This window comes from Micropterus salmoides, unplaced genomic scaffold (assembly GCF_014851395.1).
Source record: "Micropterus salmoides isolate LMB-PRFRI ecotype aquatic unplaced genomic scaffold, ASM1485139v1 Ms_hic_scaffold_12, whole genome shotgun sequence".
Classification (NCBI taxonomy): domain Eukaryota; kingdom Metazoa; phylum Chordata; class Actinopteri; order Centrarchiformes; family Centrarchidae; genus Micropterus; species Micropterus salmoides.
In genome coordinates, this window is record NW_024040263.1 from 35,955,430 (window position 1) to 35,978,825 (window position 23,396).

Sequence of the window (23,396 nt, forward strand, 5' to 3'; positions counted from 1 at the left end):
CCAGAGGCTCACCTTGGCAGTTAGAGGGGAGGTCATCACCATGACAGTGTCCTCGCAGGACTCCACCCCCTCGTCTATGGCCGTCCTCTTCCTGCTTCTCCTCCTCCCTACTGTCTGCACGCAGAGCTCTGTCGTCCCGGCAACCCCAACCCCGTCACTGGTTGACCCACTGACCCAACCAGAGTGCATGAAAAAAGAACACCCAAAAGTTTCCATCCAAGGTCAGACATCATCTATAACCTGTTGTTTTATGTGAAGATCTGATGATGCTATACTTGCTATGTTTACATGGACACAAGAAAACAGGTTACTGAGAGAATGCAGGTAATGGTTAGGCCACTGTAAAAACAACGTTTTTCTTTTTTGTCTTCTATACTGTCGTAAAAAAGATTTTAAAATGATTAGCTTCTTGGAGTGAAAGCAAAGTGATGGGTTCTGTACTTAGCTTAGCTTAAAGAAGCTGTTTATGTGTCAGTTGTAGTTGGACTTTAGATTTATTTGGATCCTGGGACCCAGTTCTGTAAGTAATGATGTTGACTTCTTCATCTTGTAGAACTGCTGCCGCTGCGGTACCTTGTCTAACATGTACATTCACTCTTGTAAAAACCCTGTTTGAAATCTTGGTAAGTGTAAATATAGCAGAGAAAACAGGCTCTCTAGCCAAAATCTGAGTAAACGAGGTTTTAATAAAACCTGACCCCGATTTACAGAAACTGGATTTCTAACCTGCAAAGCCGGTTACACATGTAAGTGCATTTAAGTACACTGACTGCCACCATAATGGATATATAATCCTGTGGTTTTTTTTTTTTAGTCCTCGATCTTATTAGGGCCCAAGCACGAACCGTGCGAGGTAAGCTCAGTTTTGGGGGCCTAAACATACATGAAAACTCACCAAACTTTGCACACATGTCAGGGCGTTGCAAAATAACTCGCTAGCGCCACCTACAAAACTGGAAAAAATTTGCCCCTCGGCCACGTTCAACCTACATGCACGAATTTTTCTGGGCGTGTCCGTGGCGTGGCGTCAAAGATCAACTCTTCGCCATGAGACAGGAAGTTGTTGTAACTTCAGTGTACATGCTCACATCTGAACCAAACTTTACGTGCTTGATAACTCTCTATTCATAGTGCCAAGTGCTATGTAGCGCCACAAAGGGGACACAGGAAGTGACGTATAATACCTTCGTGCAGCATCCGAAGCGCGTAGCAAATTCACAGCCGCACCGACAGAGCTCCAGAATATAACGCTGCCGCCTCACACCCCGATGAGTTACACGAGCGAGGGCCCGCCCAACTTTGCTTGCAGCTCAAATTTTTTTAAATCTGATATAACACAAAATTTTTAAATGCACCAAAAATAATAACAATGTTGCTGCTAATCTTTGACATTTTCAAGACTGTGACAATCCAAAGCTAAAGTTTTACCTTTGCATATATTATATGGAAAGTAATTACATTTTATTGTTTTTTCCTCTCATGCAAATTAAGTTTCATTACAATAACTGGAATTTAAGGGGTTAAAATCCTGAAATTAAGGACCTATGATAATTCCCTCCCAAGATATCCACCTAGCATGTAGTACACAATTTTTAAAAATGTTTTTTCCATCAATAAAAACAGTGGCATCATGTAAACAAATGGCATTTAAGGAGTTAAAATTCTGAAAATTAAATAAATATTTGGTACTTATGATCAAGATTGATGTTTGTTAAAAGATTTAACTCTGTGAAAGTGGAAAAAATAATAATATAATAATTTTATGGTAGTGTTTAGAACGGACATTTTTCTCTCTTAATGCACATATATAATGAGACCAGAAGGTTAAGTTCTTATGACTAACATGCTAGCAAACAGCTTATTTACACATCCAGCAGATACAGAGCAACCCTTTGTGAATGTAGGCCCTATTTCACTCAGCTCTGTTTTTGTTCTCTTCCAATTCCTGGAGGAAACATCTAGCTCTTCAGCTGCTGAAATGCCCCACTATGTTCACCAGCTAGTTGCTGACTGTCTTCAGTTTGGTGCTGAGCAGGTAGTGTACAGTGGCTTTTTAGGCTGAAACCAGCTGCCTGCTGTGGCTAAAAACAACGTTATGAGAGCAGTGAGAGTGAACCAAAACAGAAAAGTTGAAAGAAAAGCACTGCCTTGAGGTGTGATGTGATGTAAATACTGTAGTTGAAAGCAGTAATGGGTGTCATTAGGAAAGGATGCATGACACTATCTAGACATCTACCATGTTTAGCATCAAACTTCTCCAACAGCTTTACTTACAGAATGGTGGTTTCCAATCTCCAAGAACACACCGTGAACACTGCACGTCTTCTGGAACAGTGAACATGTCTGCTGTTCCAGAATACGTGCCAGCGTTTTATGTCAACCATGCCATAGATGCATCGCAGGAATACAGCATTGGAAGCTTGGTTTGTAAGATAAATAGATAAACTCTGCACCTTCATCAAGGAAGGAATCCAGCGAAGGTTAAAATCAAGGGCAGTTGGACTTGGTTGAAGATACTGGAAGACGTTTCGTCCCTCATCCAAAGGACTTCTTCAGTTCTGACTGACTGGCAGGGAAACTCAGCTATTTAACCTCAGTGGGGTCGTTGGCCCGGGTCATCGATACCGCTGGTTCGTTAGTGTTCCTTGTTGCTGTGACGACAGTCGTTACAGTCGTTGAGACTACCTGTGGCCAAGACTGAACGACCATCGTTGGTATCTTCACCTGAGGCCAATAGGTTGCGTTTGTTGAGTTTCCTGGGAAGTGATGAAAGGACAGCATTGTAAGTGGGGGATAAGTGGTGGCGTAGACCCCCTCCCCTGTTCAATGACGGCTTCTCCACCCTGGTGTAGATGCTTCCTTGACACCTCTTTCAAACCATCCATCTTCTCTGTCTAAAATGTGCACCTGGTGGTCCTCAAACGAGTGTCCTCTGTCCTTCAGATGTAAGTAGACTGCAGAGTCTTGACCTGAGGAGTTGGCCCTTCTGTGTTGAGCCATGCGTTTGTGTCGTGGTTGTTTAGTCTCCCCAATATACAGGTCTGTGCATTCCTCACTGCATTGGACCGCATACACTAGATTGCTTTTCTTGTGTTTGGGTGTGCGGTCTTTGGGGTGGACCAGCATCTGTCTTAGTGTGTTCTTGGGTTTGTTCTTGTTTGTTGAAAATCCTCCTGAGTTTCTCTGATACCTCAGACACGTATGGAATCACAATGTTGTTGCGTTTGACCTTCTTTTCCTCCCCTGTAGTTTTGTTCTTCTTGGATCTTGTGGCTGTTTTCACAAAGGTCCATTTAGGGTCTCCACAGGCTGTAAGTGCCCCCTTCAGGTGGTTCTGTTCCTTCTCTCTGGCTTGGGCGCTTGTTGGTATGTTCTCCGCTCTGTGGTGCAGTGTTCTCATGACCCCTAGCTTGTGCTCCAGTGGGTGGTGGGAATCGAACAGTAGGTATTGGTCTGTGTGTGTGGGTTTTCTGTAAACACCAATCTGCAGGCTCCTGTCCTCTTCAATGTGTACAGCGCAGTCCAGGAAGGCCAAACTGTTGTTGTGAACATCTTCTCGTGTGAACTTGATGTTACTGTCCACAGAGTTGATGTGTTCTGTGAAGGCTTTTAATTTTGACCCAGGTGTCATCCACATATCTGTACCAGTGGCTCGGTGCTGTTCCTCTGAAGGAGTTGAGGGCTTTATTCTCCACTTCTTCCATGTAGATGTTGGCCACAATCGGGGATACCGGTGAGCCCATGGCACAGCCATGCTTCTGTCTGTAGAATCCACCGTTGTACTGGAAGTAGGTGGTGTTTAGACAGAGGTCGAGTAATTTGCAGATCTGGTCAGGGCTGAGGTTGGTTCTGCTGTCCAGGTTGTGGTATTGAAGTAGCCGTTTCTTTACAAAGTCAATAGAGTTCTGGATGTGGTGGGGCATGTTACCAACCAAAGGGGCTAAGATGGTAGATATGTGTTTGGCAATGTTTTAGGTGACCGAGTTGATGCTGCTGATAATTGGCCTGAGTGGGGCGCCTTCTTTGTGTATTTTGGGCAGTCCATATATGCAAGGAATGTCTTCTCCAGGATACAAATGGTAATACTTTTCTCAGTTGATGGAGTTTTCTCTCTGAAGTTGTTGTAGACATTCTATGGCCTTCTTCTTCTCACTCCCTTGTATGGTTTGCACACCCATCCGGCAATCTATGTACATATACGTAATATAGATATTTATGGAGAGAGTAAGAGATGGCCTTTTGCTGAATTTGCGTTTGAATTTGGTATGTTTCCATGCTACATACTGTAAATATGATAGTTTCACTGAGGCCTGAAAAAAATGTGATATCTAATTGCAAACATGATTGAGATTGTAAATATTTTCTGTAAATTAATTTCTATGCCTGTATGTGTGGTTTGCATAGTGTTATACATGATACATTAATGCCAACTACAAACCTTTTGTTCAGGGTCCTCCAGTCACTTGCAGAAATGTCACTTTCTAAGTAATCCACAAATAAGACAGGGACACACTATGACTGATGATCCCACTATGTATATAATTTGGGCTGACAAAGGAGCAAGGTGTTGACAGTCAGCAGGATTAGGGTTAAGGGTTTTTTAGGACTAACGTATTGTTTTGGTCTTTTTTATGAGATGTGTTGACAATTAGAAACATATAGAATAAAAGAAGCCTTATCCTAAAAATTATAACATACAATCATATTGGAATTGGAAAATTCCACTCTTTAAATATGAATTAACTTGTCATAACTACAAAACCTTGAGTCCAAGTTCAGTATGACTGCAGCTCAGTGAAAACTACCCCTCTCCTAATCAGCATCTGGAGAGCAAAAAAAAACAGATTGTGGCAGATACAGTCCCCTCCAAAAGTATTGGAACAGTAAGGCAAATTCCTCTGTTTTTGTTGTTCACTGAAGACATTTGGATTTCAGATCAAAAGATGAGTATGAGACAAGAGTTCAGAATTTCAGCTCTCATTTCGTGGTAGAAGTGAAGTAGTGTGAAGAAAACCCCCAAAACATCAGTAAGTGACATCAGCAACGACCTCCACAGTGCAGGGTGAAGGTATCACAATCCACTGTTGGAAGAAGACTCAGAGAGCAGAAATCTAGAGGCCACACCACAAGAAGCAAACCACTCATCAGCAGCAAGAATCAGAAGGCCAGATTGACATTTGCAAAGAAGTACAGAGATGAGCTGCAAAAGTTCTGGAACACGATCTGATTGACTGATGAGCCCAAGATTAATCTCTAGCAAAGTGATGGAAAGACCAAAGTGTGGAGAAAGAAAGGAAGTGCTGATGATCTGAAGAATACAAGCTCATCTGTGAAGCATGGTGGAGGTCATGTCACGGCTGCTTCTGGAACAGGCTCATTAATATTTATTGATGATGTAACTGATGATGGTCGCAGCAGAATGAATTCAGAAGTAGACAGAAACATTTTGTCTGCCAGTTTACAGAGAAATGCATTGAAACTAATGGTGAGGAAGTTTATCATGCAGCAGGACAATGACCCAAAGCACACTGCCAACAAAACAAAGGACTTCATCAGGGGAAAAAGTGGAAGGTTTTAGACTGGCCAAGTCAATCAGCTGACCTGAACCCAATAGAGCTGCATGTCACCTCCTTAAGAGGAGACTGGAGGGAGAAACACCCCGAAACAAACAAGAACTGAAAGAAGCTGAAATCAGCAGTGTAGCCAAATGTTTTTGGGAGGATATAAAAAATAGACAGGAAATGTGGGAGAGAGTAAGTGGTTGACATGCAGCAAAGCGCTGCAGGCCAGACTCAAACTCCAACCTGGGTTGCTGTGGCCTAGCCTGTGTAAATGGGGTGCACGCTCTAGCGGTGAGCTAACTGGCACCCCATGGCTTTAAAGATTACACTACTACTATGAAGTTAATGTATATATTAATTCACAGACATGTAATGCATTGGAACATAAGTAAATAGTACATAATAAATATATAAAATACTAAATGTAAAAGGGTTTGTGTGTATTAGTAAATGATACTTTATGTGTATTGTCTGTAAATGTCACTGTTTTTATTTCATGAACAATGACATGATTTTGCTTTTGCTAATCTCTTTTCCCCCTTTGTTTCTCTCAGCACTCAGTCCGTTGATTTCCACTTTCTCCCACCCCGGCGTGAGAGACTACTCCCAGCTCACCCTTGACCTGACTAGGAATGAGCTTATTGTGGGTGCCAGGTAAGAAACTGTACATTTACTCAGCTTTTCACCTCGTAGAGCACATTAGTAAGAATGTGATACCCTTTCTGACTCACTCATATAGTGTGGTTTTCAGATAATGATGCTCCTGAAGTCCTCTGCTGAGGCTTCGTTGGACTAAGTCGAGGTTTAAATTTGGCAGAAGGGATGAATTTGGAAGAAGTACGTCATGCTACAATAGTGTGTGTGTGTGTGTGTGTGTGTGTGTGTGTGTGTGTGTGTGTGTGTGTGTGTGTGTGTGTGAATTTTCTTGTGAGCTGACATAAGTTCAACCTTTGCCTGGTTTGACCCTGTTAAAGCACATGCATACACAATTGCTATTTCATGCACATGAACTATTAGTTGCCACATAACTCAAACTTCCATAAATCAAACAACAATGACTTGATAAGGTCTGTCATCTCTGATACTAAATTTGCATTATTAAACACATTTTCTTATCTGTAAAAGGATTTAAATATATCGTTTTATATAGTGCACACACTCACATATCTCCTTTTCATATCTCCCCAATCCAGAAACTACCTGTTCAGACTGGACCTCAGTAATATATCGCTGATACAGGTAGGCCTGATATCTACTTCTATTTATTTTATGTGGTCAAGACTTGGTTAGAATTAGGTTAAGGTTAGGCAAGTAGTTGTGATGGTTAAGGTTAGGGAATGCATTTTGTCAATATGGGGTTCCCACAAAGATATTGCCACAAAGCTGTGTGTGTGTGTGTGTGTGTGTGTGTGTGTGTTCTGTGATCATGATAAAAGAAAGCATAGGCCCAAAGATCTCATTCATTCATTAAGTCTGTAATAACTTGGTGATTTCTGGTGGGCTTGAATATAATCTGATTAGATGCTTTAGGAGGAGCTCATCACATAAATGAGAACAGAAACATTTACAAGGTCCTCAGAACCCCCCACAGACAGCTGTATATTAGTGCTTTGATTAACTTTTAAACCCAACATGTTTTCTCACACTACAAAGAGTGTGTTTTTGTTAATGAGACAAACTTTTGGAGTATCAAAACAGCAGGCGAGCAGTCCTTCCTTCTGTTGACTTTTGCTATGATCCAATTCCCAGAATTTATTAAAACCTTCTTCACAACTGTCCTGTCAGTTGGTCCCCATCTCTTAATTTGATTTCATCGTAACTTTTATTGCAAAGTTACGACCAAGAAATTCAGTTTGCCCACTTTAGATTGATCACATATTTAGAAAAAAATGTGAAATAAAAAAGGTTTTCTATTTATACTGCATATTTTGTCTTTTGCACAATCCTGTAGTGCTTGTCATTTCACTGTACATCCTGTGGTGTCCATGTGACAAATACAAATCTTTGAATGAATAGCAAATTGAGATGATCATAAAATCTTTCAAAGGTTTTACTGTTTATTGTAGTATATATAATGAAACTCTACAGGCTACTCGACTCTACATCTGTATAGTATTTTATTTGAAGTAAAGGGCCCCTAACATGAGTTCAATACTGATTATCAGTATTTACTGTAACAGTTTAATGAGGTGGCAAAATTCAACAAAAGACAACAGCAACATAAAATGAATTTGATGGCTTTGAACTCTGACAGATCCCTGGTTGCAATACATGTATATGACAGTTGCATCAGTTTTTGAGCACCTTGATTTTATAGACATTTTTGGAGCAAGTGCAAAATGCTGTGGTGCTTTCCTGCCACATTTGAATGACATTGTCATAATGTGACATTCTCTTCTCTTTGATTTTCTGTCAGCTAAGTCTCTGTAGGGGGTGCTTTATGTCTTGTGAGCCATGATAACCATCTAACTACAGACTTAGTCTTCTTTTTTTCTAAACTGCTGTGAACTAGAAATGTAAAAAAAACAAAACATTCCCAGATCTGGGATATGGCCAAGCCACTGCTGCGTTATAAAAGTTAATGATAAGAATATTTATTGACATGATACACGTTCTGCAGAAGAGTGCACATGCTGATGAAAGAATCAACATAAAAATATTTTTTACTCCATGTTGCAGAGGATATAATGAAACTGTAGGGATAAGTTCAGTGAGGCTTGCATTTCTGTGTGTCTCTGCCTCCTGGTGTAATGTGTGTGTTTGTAAAATGGTTAGGGTTTTTTTCAACTTTCTGAATGTTTTTAAAAAGAGTAGCTTAAAGAATTTCATGTTTAGCATCAGTTAAATTATTTTACACATTTCCCCAACGTATGAAAGTTACATTAACAAACTTGAATTTGTCTGACAAAGTCCCCTTTCACAGCAGCCACAACCGAATGACATGATGTGTACAGCTGCCACCCGTATGTTCACTGCCGGTATCATGCGCCTTATGTCTGTATGTCCTAGTTGTCTAGTTTTGGAGGAGAGAAGTTGACATATGAGGCTTTTCATTTGTTTTCACCATGGTGGTGTTGTTCTCTGGAGCACTATAATGCTGATATCTTTGTCCTGAAAAAGGCATCAGCAATCTTAACACCCTATGACATGTAGGACACTTACACACATATATATAATACAGTGATCATACAACCAATAACCACACACACACATGCACTCAAACATACTACTATCTAAATTCTCAAAATTTGTCTTTCTCCCTCACACGTGCACACACACACACACACACACACACACACGCGCGCCTATATACACATCCTCAGCTTATTGTGAGCTATAGCAATAAATGAGGTAGATCCTTTCCATTTTGGCCAACGTGGAAGTGTCATCCATGATGCTGTAGTATCCAGGCTGAAATCAATGAGAACATTATACAAACTGCTCAGTGAAGCAGAGAGGAGGGTCTGTACCCCCATGCTCATTTGCTAGTAAACGAAATCTGTCCAAAGCGACGGAGGAGGGCGGTATCTAAAAATACTTGTTTCTTTTGTTGTATAATCAAATGGAAAGCAAACACAAATCTCCCACTTGCCAGTGGTATCCTGCTTAAATATCCAAACCACCTATCAGAGGTTCAGGCTGTTCTCTCATTGGCTTTGTTTATTTGAGTGCAAACTTGAGTTGCCTGCACCTCTTCATGAACTGATTTTGATCTAGATAGAAAAATTGTAAAATGTACTGTGTAAAGACAGATGGACTGCAGGACTGTGATCACCTGTACCTGCCGAAGAAAAGTAAAAAAAAAAAAACCCCACCTCTTTTGTGACAGAGGTAAATTACGAAGCCATTGTAAATAATTCATAAAGTAACTAATCAGTGGGACAGCATTACTCATAAATTATGTAAATGTTCCTAAAGAAAATTATATAAACACAGTCCAGATATCAATAGATTTCATCTGATTTCATCTACTAATTGAAATTTTAGACTCAATACTAAGGGAAATCTCAGCCTTTCAGGACCTAAGAATGGTTGCTGTCACACTCTGCATTTCTGTCTCTGTTTTCCCCTACACTCGCGCTCTCTCTCTCCCTGCCTGTGTCTCATTAGCCTCATGTCTTTCACCTGTGTTGCTCCCGCCCTGCTCGTTAGTCCCTGTGTGTGTATATATACCTGGTGTTTCTGTCTTGTCTTTGTCAGGTCATTGTATGTTGTCACCCAGTGTTGCAGTTTGTTCTCGTGTCTTCAGCCTTACTCGCCGTGTCTCGTTGTTACCCTGCTCAGTTTTGGATTCTGGTTTTCACCCTTTTGGATTTCTGTTGGACAGCCTTTGTTTTGGGATTCTGTCAGCAGCCACTCAGTTTGTAAGTGTGCTCGCCTTTTGTTTGTTTATTAAACCACTGAACCATATCTGCTCCGCTCTGTGTCCTGCTTTTGGGTCCTCCAACCTGCTCCACCCTGCTCCACACCACCGATCGTGACAGAATGACCCGACCAAAGATGGACCCAGCGGACATCGTGAGACTGCCTAGCACCTGGGAGGCATTAGGAGTGCCAAAACAGGAGCTAGTGGAGGAGGAATCCCAGTTTTTTGATCTGCTGTCTGTAATGTGGAGGACCGACCCAGAAATGGCAATGCTTGTGGCATCCTCCAGGTGGAAAAAGACATTTGTTTTTGAGACTGTTTCCAAGTTGTGTTCCATAACCCCCCAGTGTGTGACTGCTAAGCCTGCTAGCCCCGAGCCCCGGCCTGCCGGCTGCATGCAGGGAAGCATCCACCCGTCCTTCCTGGCTAGCGCTGCCAGTCGCCAGCCTGATCCCTGGCCCGCTAGCGCTGCTAGCCGCCAGCCTGATCCCTGTTCCGCTAGCGCTGCTAGCTCCAGGCTATATGTTCCCCAGCCTGCGTCCCGATCAGTCAGGCTTGGCACCATCAGCCTGTACAGCCACTCTCCAAGCCTGCCTTTTTCCCAGCCTGCTAGCGCTCCAGCGGCTAGCTCCCTGCCTGTTTCCTGGCCTGCTACCACTGCAGGGGCTAGTCATCTGCCTGCTCCATCCCCCTCCAAGTTGGCTCAAACTTCCAGGTTGGTTGGGGATTCTTGGACTTCCAGCTCTCTGGCTGCCTTTCTGTTGGACTTACCTTTGGAGCCAGAGAGTGAACAGACGGAGTGTCCCCAGCCAACCAACCACTGGTCGGAGGGAGACCGGTCTGCTAGCGGGCTGCTAGCAGACCTACACAGCTCCGGTTCTGGGCCTACTAGCCTGGAGGCTCGCACCTCGTCGAACTCTGCGTCGGATCCACCTCCAGTGAGGCCAGCTGGAGGACGACATAGGCCACGACGACGAGCGGCCAAGAGACTGGCACCTGCATCATCCCCGTCGGTGGACCAACCAACACCAGCTTCGTTAGAACCAGAGAGCCCTAGGATTGCTAGTTCCCAACCAGTCAGCCACCCAGCTCGGAGTCGACCAGCTAGCCTATGGCCTGATAGCCTGGAGGCTAGGCTCCCCCCGGAGTCCTCCTTCGAGGGAAGTCGCCTGGCCATCTTTTCGGGTTCCCGTGGTGGTCATCGGAGGCGACCAGGTCACCAGCAGCGACCGGTCTGCAACCAGCGTGATCCCAGGCCAGCTAGTGCTACTAGCTTTGTGCCTGCCCACCTGCCTGATCCCCGGCCTGCTAGCGCTGCTAGCAGCCAGCCTGATCACCAGCTGACTCCTGTTCCTTCGTCGGTGGTCCGACCAACGCCAGCTTCGTTGGTGGCCCAGCCGACTCCTGTTCCTCGTGCTTCGTCGGTGGTCCGACCAGCACCAGCTTCGTTGGTGGCCCAGCCGACTCCCGTTCCTTGTGCTCCGTCGGTGGTCCGACCGGCACCTGCTTCGCCGGTGGCCCAGCCGACTCCTGTTCCTCGTGCTTCGTCGGTGGTCCGACCAGCACCAGCTTCGTTGGTGGCCCAGCCGACTCCCGTTCCTTGTGCTCCGTCGGTGGTCCGACCGGCACCTGCTTCGCCGGTGGCCCAGCCGACTCCTGTTCCCTCGTCGGTGGTCCGACCGGCACCTGCTTCGCCGGTGGCCCAGCCGACTCCTGTTCCCTCGTCGGTGGTCCGACCGGCACCTGCTTCGTCGGTGGCCCAGCCGATTCCTGTTCCCTCGTCGGTGTTCAGACCGACTCCAGCACCTCGTGTCCGGTCCATGGTCCCCAGCCCAGCTGTCCAGTCGGTGTTCAGACCGACTCCAGCACCTCGTGTCCGGACCATGGTCCTCAGCCCAGCTGCTCAGTCCGTGGACCTCAGCTCAGCTATCCAGTTGGTGTTCAGACCGACTCCAGCTCCTCGTGTCCGTTCCATGGTCCCCAGCCCAGCTGCTCAGTCGGTGGTCAGACCGACTCCAGCTCCTCGTGTCCGGTCCATGGTCCCCAGCCCAGCTGCTCAGTCGGTGTTCAGACCGACTCCAGCTCCTCGTGTCTCGCCCGTGGTCCTCAGCCCAGCTGTCTCGCCCGTGGTCCTCAGCCCAGCTGTCTCGCCCGTGGTCCTCAGCCCAGCTGCTCAGTCCGTGGACCTCAGCCCTGCTGCAGCTCCAGAGCACCAGAGCTTTGGGTGCCGACCTCCGGAGAGGCCTTCCCGTCAGCCTCCAGTGGGTTTCCAGCCTCTTTGTTGGCCTTCCTGTCGTCCCCCTGAACAGTCCAGCCTCCAGGGCCGTACTCCGGGACGGCCACCTGAACTCTGTGGTCCCTCTGGTCCTCCCGCCCAGTTGGGTCGTCCTCCCAGACGACCTCCCGAATTCTGTGGCCCCCCTGTTCTGCCCAGCCTGTTGGGTCGTCCTCCGGGACGGCCTCCCGAACTCTGTTCTCCCCCTGATTTGCCCGGCCTCACGGGTCACCCTCCGGGACGACCCCCTGAACTCTGTTGCCCACCTGGTCCGTTGGGTTATCCTCCAGGACGACCCCCTGAACTTTTGTTCCCCTCTGGCCGCCTTGGACGGCCTCCTGAACTGCCTTGCCCTGCCGGTAGTTGGCCCTTTGAGACTCTTGGTTTTGTTTTTCTGGCCCTCCACCTGGCCTCCCTCCGCCCACCCTGGGCCGGCTTGACCTGTTTGTGTTTTTTTTTTTGTTTGTGATGTTTCATTTTAGGACGTCAGGGGCCGTCCTTTTGAGGGAGGGGTACTGTCACACTCTGCATTTCTGTCTCTGTTTTCCCCTACACTCGCGCTCTCTCTCTCCCTGCCTGTGTCTCATTAGCCTCATGTCTTTCACCTGTGTTGCTCCCGCCCTGCTCGTTAGTCCCTGTGTGTGTGTGTGTGTGTGTATATACCTGGTGTTTCTGTCTTGTCTTTGTCGGGTCATTGTATGTTGTCACCCAGTGTTGCAGTTTGTTCTCGTGTCTTCAGCCTTGTATGTTGTCACCCAGTGTTGCAGTTTGTTCTCGTGTCTTCAGCCTTACTCGCCGTGTCTCGTTGTTACCCTGCTCAGTTTTGGATTCTGGTTTTCACCCTTTTGGATTTCTGTTGGACAGCCTTTGTTTTGGGATTCTGTCAGCAGCCACTCAGTTTGTAAGTGTGCTCGCCTTTTGTTTGTTTATTAAACCACTGAACCATACCTGCTCCGCTCTGTGTCCTGCTTTTGGGTCCTCCAACCTGCTCCACACCAACGATCGTGACAGTTGCCAGCTATCACATACTGTAATTGTAATTTTCGTTTAAAGTACACGGGAAACTTTCCATTGGAATAATTCTGTATCAATGCAATATAGTTGGAGACTTTTCTTTCGTCCAGTGCAGCAAACTGAACCGTCTTGCAAATAAAAGTTGATTTGATAAAGTACAACATAGTGAAGCGCAAGTAAGAGCTTATAGTTTCTATTTTAAGCTTAGTGATCACAAGAAACATCAGCACTCACATCATTGATTAAGCAGTCGTGTAATGCCATGATGTTACACTAGTTCTTCTAAACTTCTAATTGTACTCAATTTAGCCTTGGAGTCTTTGTTTAGTCTAAGTTGTTCGTTTGGTGCACTTCAGTACAACACAAGGACTATACCAGCGCTGTCTATAAGTTTAACCAAGTAGCTCAGCAAATAGTTATTGCATCATGATCGCTATGTGGATTTTGAAAGTAAGTTTTTTAGCTAGGATACATGCTGTATATCACGACTGGGCAATTTCAGCATATGATTAAGTCTCTGTCACCTCAACACCTCTCCAATGTCAGCAAGTGGGTGCTTGATTTAAGTGCAAACAACCGCCACAGCTTCTGAGCTTTAGTCAACATCAACACCACTCCCGTTTCCACCTGTTTTAGTGTATGCTGTGGGGAGTGATAGGGTCAAGACGCTAAACATTAACTATTCTGCGCGGTATAAATAAACCTTTCTATGGGAGTATTGATTTTGTTCTGAATATGCCCAAACAGCACAACAGTTTGACAAGAACTAATCAAAGATCACTTCATATAGGTGGATTTAGGCATATGGTATTTGTCACTTTGCATTATGGAAATCTTCTGAGAGCTCTGAGGGGTGACACATGGTGATGTTTTCCATGGAAGCTATTTATTACAATTTACCTTGCTTTGCACATTTTGTGTACCTAGCATGGCATTGAAAGACAAATTCATAAGCCTCTTTCAAAAAGGGGAAGTTTGTTTTTATTGTCAGTCACCTTACCACAGTGCTGTCTCACGACATAAACCACTTAAACGCTAAGCATACTGTGTACCTTACTTCTAAAGTCAAATATACAACCTTATTTGAAGGCAGAATCAACTTCCAGTGCGAAAATTAACTGCAACAGCTACACTCAGGAGCCAAGTGAACCTGTAGAAACAGACCCAGACCGGTGGGCGGTGCGCCCTCCCACGGGACGGTGTGGGGGGGCGGCCGCTGCTTACGTGATCGTTGCTGTCGTGCCCCGCCTGCATCTGTACAGCTGCAGGGCCCCCCATCCAGTTTCCCGACTTACGCATGGGTCGGCCCTCGGCCTCCCATGCTGCGCCATCGGTGCTCGCATGCACACCGACACCAATACCGCAGTCAGAGGGCGACTGGGTGGCGTATTATGGCTCTGGGCAGGTGAGTTGTGCTTGGTGGTACCGTATGGGCCAGTGAGGCGTTGACTCATCCTGCTTCGCCTCTAACCCAATAGCGATAGCCTTATAGGGCGAAGCCTTTACGAAATAGAACGGGGGTTACGTACTGTAACCTGGATTCTATGAGTATAGGCGTAGCCCTCTAAGGCTATCGCTATTGGGTATCCCCTTCCACGCGCCTGCACGGCACTGAGAATTTTAGTCTACGCCCACCCACAGCGTGGGCCTCTCCTATATCCGCACCTTGAATATATACAACGGTGAGACCCAGCTTTTGGCTCCCAAATGCCTTTTCTTCAGTACTTCAGTACTCTTGATCTCTACTAAAATGCAAAGGTGTAACATTAACTTCTCATAACGCATCAGTCGTCACTCCAGAAACCCTGATTGATCTTGTACACAAGTTTGTGAATTGTGATGAGACGCCGCGACACGTGATGATAAAATCAGACACTATAGTGAGAAATAATAAGGCTTTCGAACTAAAAAACAAAACAATTGCCAAAAGATTTCAAGTCATGTACACGTAATGCAGTTTTTCCTGATCTGAGAACTTTACCATACCAGGCTGTTAGGGAGACTGATGGTTTTGATTTTAGACTACAACATCCTTTTAGTCTAATTGTCTCAGGTCCTTCAAACAGCGGTAAAACATATTTTGTGAAAATGTTGATTGAAAATGCTGAAATGTTAATTTCAAAACATATTGAAAATGTTGTAAATATTTATTTGTGCTGGCAACCATGGTATGACCAGTTATTGAAAATTATAAAATGTGAATTTTGTTGAGGGTTTGCCATTGTCTTAATGCGATGACACATTGCTGCCTGTAGATAAAAACAATTTGTTGATTATTGATGATTTAATGAATCATGCTAGCAATAACATTGAGGTCCAAAATGTGTTTACAAAATATATGCATCATAGAAATTTAAGTTGTTTTTTCAAGGCAAAGTTAGCCGTACTATTAATCTGAATACCAATTATGATGATTGATTTTAAAGCTAAGACACCTGATGATTTCAGACTCAGAACTGACTTGCTTTCAGACCTGCCTGTTGTGTATGTGCCTAAGAGAAAGTAAATAAACATGTCTGATCGCATTAAAAGAAACCTGTCTTTACTGCAAATTATGCACGGAGCATCTCCATCTCAGAGAGTGAGTATTATTAAATCTGCATCACCAGACCTTTTGGTAGCGTTATGCGAAATAGCTTACAATGTTTTAAAGAGTAAAATTCCTTTAAATAAGACACAGTATCAAAAATTTAAAAAGAAGAAGGCGGGGATTAGGCTGCTCACCAATAAAAAGGTTTGCGCTTCAAAGAAAAAGAAGACGTTGCTTAAACTGTCTGGCGGTTTTCTTCTCCCCCTCCTGAGTATCGCTGTGCCTTTTATAACGAGTCTTATTGCTTCAAGACAAACTTAGATGACTATGGAGTATGCACAAAAAATGTTTCTAGTACCTAAACAACAGCTTGATCTTTTAAGAAGACCTCCGGCACACGAGTCTATTCGAGAAACTGTTGAAAATGACCTGGATCGTACTATAAAAGACATTCTGGATCAAAAGACTGAAGATCTTCATGAAAAAGCAAACAAATATTCCATCGCATTGCAGAGATTTCTCACCATGGTAAAACAAGGAGAAAAAGACCAGAACACACTAACTTTGTCAATAAAATGTCCTCCTCAAAAAACATATCTGCATGGACTGAACGTGTTTAACGGTAATGTTATTAAAGGGTCTCGTGTATGATTTGATAAGAGGAGTAACTGCTTCTCACAACGTGTCTGACAGCCAGAGACCTACAGGTTGGGATGAATATCTGCAATCGTTGGCTATATTGAATATACCTTTATCAGTTGTGACAAATCAACAGGTCAAAAGAAAAATTGACGAGATTAAGAAAGACTGGAGAATCTTCTCCTCTTATTACTGGACCACCATCTACACCTCTTGTTACCAGAGGGCATCCATTAGCAAACAATGAAAAGTCCATTTGTATCTCCTGAAATGTGATTGAGTGATTGGATAACTTTATAATTAAAATAATATCGTTATTGATTTTAAATAAATACATAGAGACATAACTTTATCATTTCAAAGTGTTTTTATTTATATCACCATAATAACAAAAATCATTGTCGTACACGTTTCAATCTAGAAATCCTTTTGATAATGGATGGCACACAACTTCTAATATTATTATACACTTTAAAAGAATCTGATACTTGGACACACTGGTTACATTCTGCATAATTATTTTGACCACATACAACCGAGGGTCGTATTTTTTTCACAAATTTGCACACCATAAAATCATTGCATGACCGTTTATTACTATATTTAGTTATTAGACACATTGTCTATCCATGTGTTAAAGAAAAAACACACAATGCTGACCGCACACTACAGAATCCACATCTTGCACTTGTTTTGTTTGTCAGGAGTTTTTCATCTCTTATCAAATTTGACATCAGAAAATCTGTTTCTGGAACAGTTCTTACTGCATTCACTACAACAGAAAATATTTTACAATGTACCTGTTGACTGTGAAAGTGAACATTTGGATCTGATCTTTTCCCACCCACCGGCTTCACAGCATGTTTTTTCATCTAGGGTCCTGAATCCTCCCACCTGTCATGTTTATCTTTGACCAGAGGGACCTGAGGAACTGAGTTAGGTCTGAAACAGAGTTTTAGAGTGTGGATCATTCACAATAACTGAAACAGCACACTTTTATTGCTCCAATACAATCAGTTAAGCTTTAGTGTGTTTTTATCCTCATGTTTCTGAACCATCTGTCCTTAAGATGTACATGTGATGTGCAGCCTAGTTCTTGTGGAGACACTGAGTCTGTCTGTGTGCATGTAGTTTTGACTCCTGTGATTAAGGAATGGTTGACGAAGTTTACTGCTGCTCCTGGCATCCTCCACTGATATCAACTCCCTTTGACTCATTTTAACAAACTGTGATGCTGCATCACAAACAATTCTCTCCGGAGTGGAAATCACTAAAAATCTTTTAGAGCAGTTTGAAATTCTTAACTTCTAATGATTGTTTTATGTCGCCCCTGAGTTGTGTGCTCAGGCGTGCGTTTATATGCACTTGCTTCAGTGTCAGCATGTGTGTCTGTGTGGGTGCTCTCACGTGATTTATGTGTAGGTTGTTCTGTCATCTCAGCTCCTGGGTCCAAACCCATCCGTTCCTTCTCTGGCCTCGGTCTCCCCCCTCCAGTCAATCAGCCATTTGATCTCTTCCTCTACAACCACGACCCCTGGCTCTTCCTCTTCCTCAGTATTGGTCCTTGTACACCATCAGCTGTGCCGTTGGCAGCCTGTCTGTAGTTGTTTGAGGAATTTTAAACAGCTTCAGTTTTTCAACAGTCTCAAAATTTCCAGAATCCCAGCTCACACAGTTGTTTCACCACGACACTGACTTCTGGCTGGTGCCATTGATCATACAGTTTCTCAGGTGGGCTTCTCAGGGGGCTTGTTCCTCCCACTGGCTCCCGGTTCTTGTGAGCCTGTGTGTACTGTGGATTTTTGTGTGTCTGGTTTAGATATTCTGCTACAGTCTCACTGTCCTGCTGTTTCCGGGCTGATATTGTCCAAAGTCAATTCTCGGGGGAAAAATCTGTTTTTATTCTTTGTAGCAGTGAGGCAAATCCTTCATCTCCATTTTAGATCCCAGGAAAATGTACTTCTTTGTACGGTGGAGGAGTGAGAGTGACAGGTTCTCCCTGGCCCTGTGGCCTCACCCAGGGTGTCGAGTTGAGGGTAATTTTTCAGAACGGCATTGGCTTCCTGCTTTCTAGCCACAGTTTTTGCGCTGACAGCTGTTGTGTTGCTGTCTGTGTTGCTTGGTAGTAGCAGAGATACTGATACAGGCTGTTGCTGTCTTCTAGGGGGGGTGGACCGAGTCCAGATCAGGACCTGGTTTGACACACTGAGATGCAGAAATGTTAAGAGAAACATCCCAACAATCTGCTGTCCAGTCCGTTCTAGGTTTTCTCTTTTTATTGTCTTTATTTTGTTAACTTACTCTTTAAAGCTTCTGATTGTCTGAGACTGAAGCTGCCTGTTACTTGTTAATATTAAGAGCATTCATTATTGAAGGGTCTTGTTCCATCTTACTGTTATTTGAACCCATTTTCCGTAGTGTTTAACTAACCCTTAATTCCCAGAATGTAATAAAGAATTTACCTTTGAGGGTTTTTTTCTTTTAAATGTAGAATTAGCTGTCTCTTTTGTTTTCTTGTGTCTTGTGTTATGAGGACCTTGAAGCCGGGTGCCTGGGAAAAGATTGTTCACAGATCTATATTTTCTCTAATTTCTTACGTGTTTCTATTAAATGTTAACAAAGCTAGTAGTCTGAGGAAATCCTATCCTGTTTACAAAAAGCCTTTGTTCAACATTCACACTACTGTTAGTTTTTTTTTCAGCCGCAATTCATTCACACAAGGCTGTTTTCAATTCTCATAACGAGGCAGAGTCGGTGGTTATAATGTGTTATGGAACATGGGCAAAGATTCTTGCTGCACATTGATATAAACTGGTATTACTATTAGTTATAAAACATTAAATCAAAAGGTCATAATATGTTATGAACTTTGCTATAGCGCCTAATGCATGTTTGTAAGTTATAACAATTGTTATAATGTCTTATGGACGCCTCTTCGCCATGACACAGGAAGTTGTTGTAACTTCAGTGTACATGCTCACATCTGGACCAAAGTGTACATGTAGGATGAGAGTCCCGCCCTGAACACATGTACATGCTGACATTCACCCACAGTCATAGCGCCACCTGCTGGCAACAGGAAGTGACCTTTAACGAAGCAGCCCCCGCCGCACGTTTCACCTACGTGCACGAATTTTCTGTGGTACGTGTATCTTGTCCAGACGCACAAAAAAAGTCTCTTGGAGCCATAGCCTAAACCCAACAGGAAGTCGGCCATTTTGAATTTTACGGCCATTTTTGGATGATTTACACACTTCGTACTTTAACGAACTCCTCCTAGGGATTTAGTCGGATCGACGTCAAATTTCTGCTGTGCCTTCTAAAGGCATTGAAGATGAAAAGTTGTGCTATTTGCGACTTTTCGTCAATGGGCGTTGTCGGGTCGGAAATAAGGACCGGCCGGGCCAGTAAAAGACCTGGTCCCTACCCTAACCAACGTAATAAACTCAATAAAATTACTCTATTAGATCTCTTCTTTAGTCAAAAACTGCGTAGTCAAAAAACTTCACTGGAGACGGTCAAGAGTCGGTGCAAAAGAGTTTATTCCAATAAAGGACAGATAAACCCGAGCAACATCCCTGCAGGTCTCAGGATGGAACCGAGTTGGTGGTCAGCGAACATCGCCTTATATTCACCTTAAGCTCCACCTTGTCCCTCCCTTCAGGTGGGCGTTACATCTTAACTCCTCCTTATCTCCTCCTTCCAGGTGGGCGTTACACCTTAACTCCACCTATAGTGTTCGCTGACCACTCCTCCCCTTTGGTGAATTTCTTATCCTCTACTGCCATCTAGTGGCCTTTTTCTTGTACTGTTTTACCAAATTAACCCTTTCATTAATGTTACAGTTTCCACTTTTTAACTATTATTACATGTAATTATTGTTACCATTTATCTCTCTTTATATTTTTTACATTACTGGATTAGAAATTCACCAATATGTTTCAACTTCAGTCCCACCGTATTTTTTAAAAGTTATACAGGCATAGTTTGACACCATTAAAACTTAAACACTTACAATCGTATTTTTTAAAAGAATTAATAAGGAATAACATATTTAATACATGTATAACGTGATTCAGTGAACAAGTACATGATTTAACAATGCCAACCATGAGGATGCTTTTGTCTCATACAAGTTTAGTTTCGGCAGCGCAAAGCTTGGTTTCATGCAGTACCTGGCCGTACCCTGCAGTACCAAGCGCCATAAATCACAACATGTCATGATCTCATTCTTGGCTTCAGTTCGCGATGATCTCAGGACTGGCGTACGTGACTTACAGCAGGTGCCTTGCTTCCATTGTGTAGGTTACGGTTGGCTAGGTTTTGCCTGCGCGGCCTGAGCAGCTTCTCTGCTCATGTAGGCACATTGAAAAAGCACACGTTCATGAATACACAGAGTATAGGAATAATATATGATAAAAACACAGAGTATAAGAATAAAATATGAGTTTGAACACACTCATTAAACACTCAGTAGTTAAACACTCAGTAGTTAAACTTCACACTAAAAGAATACTCAGTAGTTAAACACTCAGTAGTTATAACATATTGTAAACCAACAAGGTGTATAATTAAAGCTGCAAGCAGCGTTGGGCGGGCCCTCGCACTTGTAGCGCATCCGGGTGTGAACCGGCCGAGTTGCATATTCTGGAGCTCTGCCGGTGCGGCTGTGAATTTGTTACGCGGTTCCGACGCCGCATGAAGGTGCGATATGTCACTTCCTGTGTCCCCTATGTGGAGCTACATAGCACTTGCCGCTATGAATATAAATCGGTATTGGTGTGTAGATGTCTGCGGGGTGGGAGAGTTATCAAGCACGTAAAGTTTGTTTCAGATGTGAGCATGTACACTGAACAATAATGTACCCAAACAATAAAATAAATTCCTTTTATATTTCCCTGCCTTGTTGTTTATGTGTACATACAGAGGAAGAATGTGAGAACAGCACACATTTCATCGTTACTGTGTGTTAGAGCATGGGAGAACAGTGGATACTTTTAATACAGCCCACACCCCTAATACTGTGTAACTATAACAAGTAGAGAACAGAAGAAAAAGATGTTCTTTCTTTACAACTGTCTGCATAGCTTATTCATATTGTGTAATGAATGAAAATAAATAGGCCTACTAGGCTCCTCTCTACTTTGACATTTAAGATTAGCTTGTTTGATCCACCTTCATACACATGTGACATTACTGTACAACTTGAGAAAGGTGAGTTGTTTTCTGCTCCAGCCTGCCTAAAAGAAAAGCGTTTTTGGGATTAAATGGACTTTATTAGCTGCTGCAGTGCAGGATGAACTCAGAACAGACTCATTTCTCACCTTATTATTCTAAACCATGCAACGAAGAAGAAGAAATGCATAATAAATCCTGGGACAAAATCTGTCCACAAATACTGTACAGCATGTAGTCTGATGAACAAGACTTGTGTTATAGCTTACTTGGGCAGTGAAATGTTTAATTTTTTAAATTCATGTGGTCATAGTTGTCCACAACTCAAATCAGAATATAAGAAGAAATGTTTTATACCACCTCAAGAAGGCTTCCTATCAGAAAGGTAGGAAGGTATTTCAAATGTACAACTGCAGTCCTGAAATCTAAGTAAAGTAATTTCCCTGACATTTTTGTGTTACTTTACTTTTAATAGACGCATGTAACAGGTTTTATACTTCCTGTGAGTATAATCCAATCAATCTTATTTTCATACTGTATATCCGATGTGTAATTTGATAAATTGTGTTGTATGTCGTGCTCGCATCTCAGAGAAGACTCTGACTGCAACGTGCGTCTTTGTAAAGAGAGAAACGGACAGAAAAAGTCTCTAACTCTGCCTGTCAGCTCGCTCTGCTCCGTTAAAACTGAATTTACCATACAGAATTGAATACGAGTGCACTCCAGATTTAGCTGCAGCCAGCTGACCGTGTGCTTCTCCCTATACCGCAGTTCTGTGTCCATGCATGCAGCAACTGAAAGCACTGTCTGTCGGAGCATCTACGTGAAAAGAGAAGGAAGACATGGCTGGTAGTATTGTCTTCAGAGTTGTTAAACACCTCAGCGCACTGAAGGAAGCCATCTGACTGTGTGAGGGGCAAGATCGTTGATGTCTGCAGGCAGAGTAGGAGCTCTCCTGTCTGATTGGTCCACCAATAGCAGAGAAGATGACCCCTTGAGACACACCACCTCCTCATTTGCATAATGAGGCAGAAATGCATACAGAAATTTAAAAAGGACAGGCAGAAATAAATACCATGGGTGAAAATAAATAAGGTAAAAAATACAAAGGAAGAATAAAACAGACAAAAATATTAAACACACACATAAATAAATACATTTAAAAAATCAGTAATAAATAAAGTTGAATAAACAAATAAGGTAATTATAACAAAGGTGAATAAGTAAAGGCACTAATTAAAATATACATTTATGTCTCCTTGTATAATTTAATTACTACCTACATTTATTTATTTACTTTATTTTTTGTGTATTTAATTGGATGCTTATTTATTTATTGAGCATTTATTTATTTCTGTATTTATCTTTGACTGTGTCAGGATCGGTCCTCCATAGCGGGTGGGAGAGTTATCAAGCACGTAAAGTTTGGTTCAGATGTGAGCATGTACACTGAAGTTACAACAACTTCCTGTGTCATGGCGAAGACTTGATCTCTGACGCCACGCCACGGACACACCCATTGACGAAAACTCGCAAATAGCACAACTTTTCATCTTCAATGCCTTTAGAAGGCACAGCACAAATTTGAAGTCGGTCGGACTAAATCCCTAGGAGGAGTTCGTTAAAGTACGAAGTGTGTAAATCATCGAAAATTTGACGTAAAATTCAAAATGGCCGACTTCCTGTTGATTTTAGGGCATCGCTCCAAGAGGCTTTTTTGTGCGTCTGGACAAGATACACGTACCACAGAAAATTCGTGCACGTAGGTGAAACGTGCGGCGGGGGCTGCTTTGTTAAAAGTCACTTCCTTTTGCCAGCAGGTGGCGCTATGACTGT

At 43.3% G+C, this 23,396-nt stretch overlaps 1 protein-coding gene across 7 annotated transcripts in view; it reads left to right on the forward strand.

The window, feature by feature from the left end:
• LOC119899909 (semaphorin-5B-like) overlaps positions 1–23,396 on the forward strand; it is a 149,617-nt gene continuing 126,221 nt past the window's right edge. For all 7 annotated transcript variants that reach the window (XM_038714740.1, XM_038714742.1, XM_038714741.1 and 4 more), the window contains exons 1-3: positions 1–221; positions 6,116–6,215; positions 6,755–6,800. In XM_038714740.1, coding sequence (XP_038570668.1) covers positions 41–221; positions 6,116–6,215; positions 6,755–6,800 — 327 coding nt within the window. In that variant the 5' untranslated portion in view covers positions 1–40. The remainder of the gene's footprint in view (positions 222–6,115; positions 6,216–6,754; positions 6,801–23,396) is intronic.